The 1,954-nt window shown below is 57.4% G+C and overlaps 1 protein-coding gene across 1 annotated transcript in view; it reads right to left on the reverse strand.

The window, feature by feature from the left end:
* Positions 1–1,954, reverse strand: part of FAM214B (family with sequence similarity 214, member B) — a gene marked incomplete at its 5' end in the record, with an annotated part of 5,346 nt that overhangs the window by 1,170 nt on the left and 2,222 nt on the right. The window contains 4 exon segments of the mRNA XM_009073858.1: positions 37–105; positions 523–681; positions 1,213–1,309; positions 1,617–1,675. Of these exon segments, the coding sequence (XP_009072106.1) occupies positions 37–105; positions 523–681; positions 1,213–1,309; positions 1,617–1,675 (384 nt within the window).

A 1,954-nucleotide genomic window follows, 5' to 3' on the forward strand; every position in this document is an offset into this window, starting at 1 on the left:
CATGGTGCTCCAATAGGAGGTCAGGGAATGACTTACCACTTGGATGGTTCCAGCTTTGGGGACACTGTAACCCTTCTTTCCCAAGGCCTCCAAGTCAATCACTCCCTGGGGCAAAAGAAGCAGCATGTGAGAGAGGGAGAAAGCCCAGGGAGATCCCAGCTGGGACTCAGCATGGGGCTGAGACCCTCCTTGCCAGGAACACCTGGCACAAGTCAGTGAGAAGATGCCCAGCTCAGTCCCTCTCCAGACCAGGGGATGAACAACTAGCAACAGAGAGGTGACAGTGAAGCCACAACCATGAGGCAGCTGGGCAACATCCTGCCTGTGTATGTGCCTGCAACGGTTCCCTCTTCTTTCCCCTCTTTGCTTTTGAGGTTAAAGACTGCTCCTGGCACAGACAGCCATCTCCACAGGTAGGTGGTTGCTTGAACCAGGCTCTCCAGAGAGGGGCTGTCCCCAGGGTGCCTGGGTACAGCCCCCACTCACCTCCCCCATGGTCCCAGCCCTCCCTCATCTGCGTACCAGGAAAGGCGAGGGCGCACTGTGTTCGGAGATGTCAAAGTAGGTGACATCAACGGGCAGGGTGACATGCTGGGGGCAGTAGGAGCCGCTGGCACCAATCTCTGCTGTGAAACCCTCAATCCTCCCCGACGGTGCAAAGCGTCCTTTCAGGATGGACTCCTGGGAGGGGAGGGAAGCATCAGGGACCTTCCAACACCAGTTCTGCCCCATGCCTCAAAGCTCCAGGTGAGATCACCTCCACCTTCACTGCACCTATGTGTTTGCTTGCCCTGATGTGTACAGAAACCACCCATGAGGGGCCCCGGCTAATCCCTCTGAGATAGACCCATCCTCAACTCGTGGGATAAAATCAGCCGTCTAACATAGAGAAACAGCGAGAGTTCCTTGGCTCAGCCCCACAGCAGCCATCTGAGCAGGTTCCTCACTCTTCGTGACTCACCCAAGGGCCTGCTGCTTGAGCCATCTTACTGGTGGGTGTGTGATGGCCACTGTATGCCAGGCCCCTTGAGGACCCTACCCATCGAGTAGATGGTCTTTGAGGTCTCTTCCAACCAGGTTGATTCTATGATTCTATGACAACCAGCCCAGCCCCACACCAGGCTCCCATCAGGTTTAGTCTCTCACACCCATCATCAGCCTAGCCTGGAGCCTTCAGGACCCACCTCCCCTCTAGCAGGTGGACACCATTACCTCAAAGTTGCCCAGCAGAGCATGGCTGACGGTAGTGGTGGCCTAGGGTACTGTGGGGGACCTGGAGCCCCTTCGGAGACTGCTCCGGAGATGTCTCCTTGAAGAGAGGAGAGAAGATTGGTGTTGGACTGGAGAGCACACAGCCCTGGGCTATGTCTCTGAGAATGTGGATCCTTCTCCAGGTCTCCAGTCCCTTTCTTTGTTGGAGGTTGAACCCACTTTCCTACTCGCCAGGGGCAGAAGAAACCCCCTGCTGCCCCACAGCCTGGGGTCTTAGTGGGGAGGAGATGCCTGGGGCAGGGCAGAGAAGAAGATTCGACCCAACCTTATAAATCCCACAGGCCTGCAAGGTGCTGGGGTGGTCAGGCACCCTAAGCCCCTATGTGGGAGTCCGGGACACTCACGATTTGAGGCGCAGCCCACTCTTCAGCCTCCTTCCGACTGCAATGCAATCTGCAGAGCTCTGGAGAGGACATGAAATGGAGAACTGCATTAGGGCACCAAACAGGGACCATGCACCCCGGGAGGTGCCATCACCCCTTGCCCTGCCCCACAGCCCCATGAGGATCCCAGTAGATGGAACAGGTTCCCATCCATGGGGAGCCATCAGCAGCCTCTGCAGGGGTGGCCAGCAGGGTACCACAAGGACTGACGTGTCTGGTGGGGAAGTGGGGCTGCCCAAACCCCAAAGTGGCTCAGCTGGGGATGAGGCTGTTGGTAGCCAAGCTGAGGGTGCAACACA

This window comes from Acanthisitta chloris, unplaced genomic scaffold (genome assembly GCF_000695815.1).
Source record: "Acanthisitta chloris isolate BGI_N310 unplaced genomic scaffold, ASM69581v1 scaffold7304, whole genome shotgun sequence".
Lineage (NCBI taxonomy): Eukaryota > Metazoa > Chordata > Aves > Passeriformes > Acanthisittidae > Acanthisitta > Acanthisitta chloris.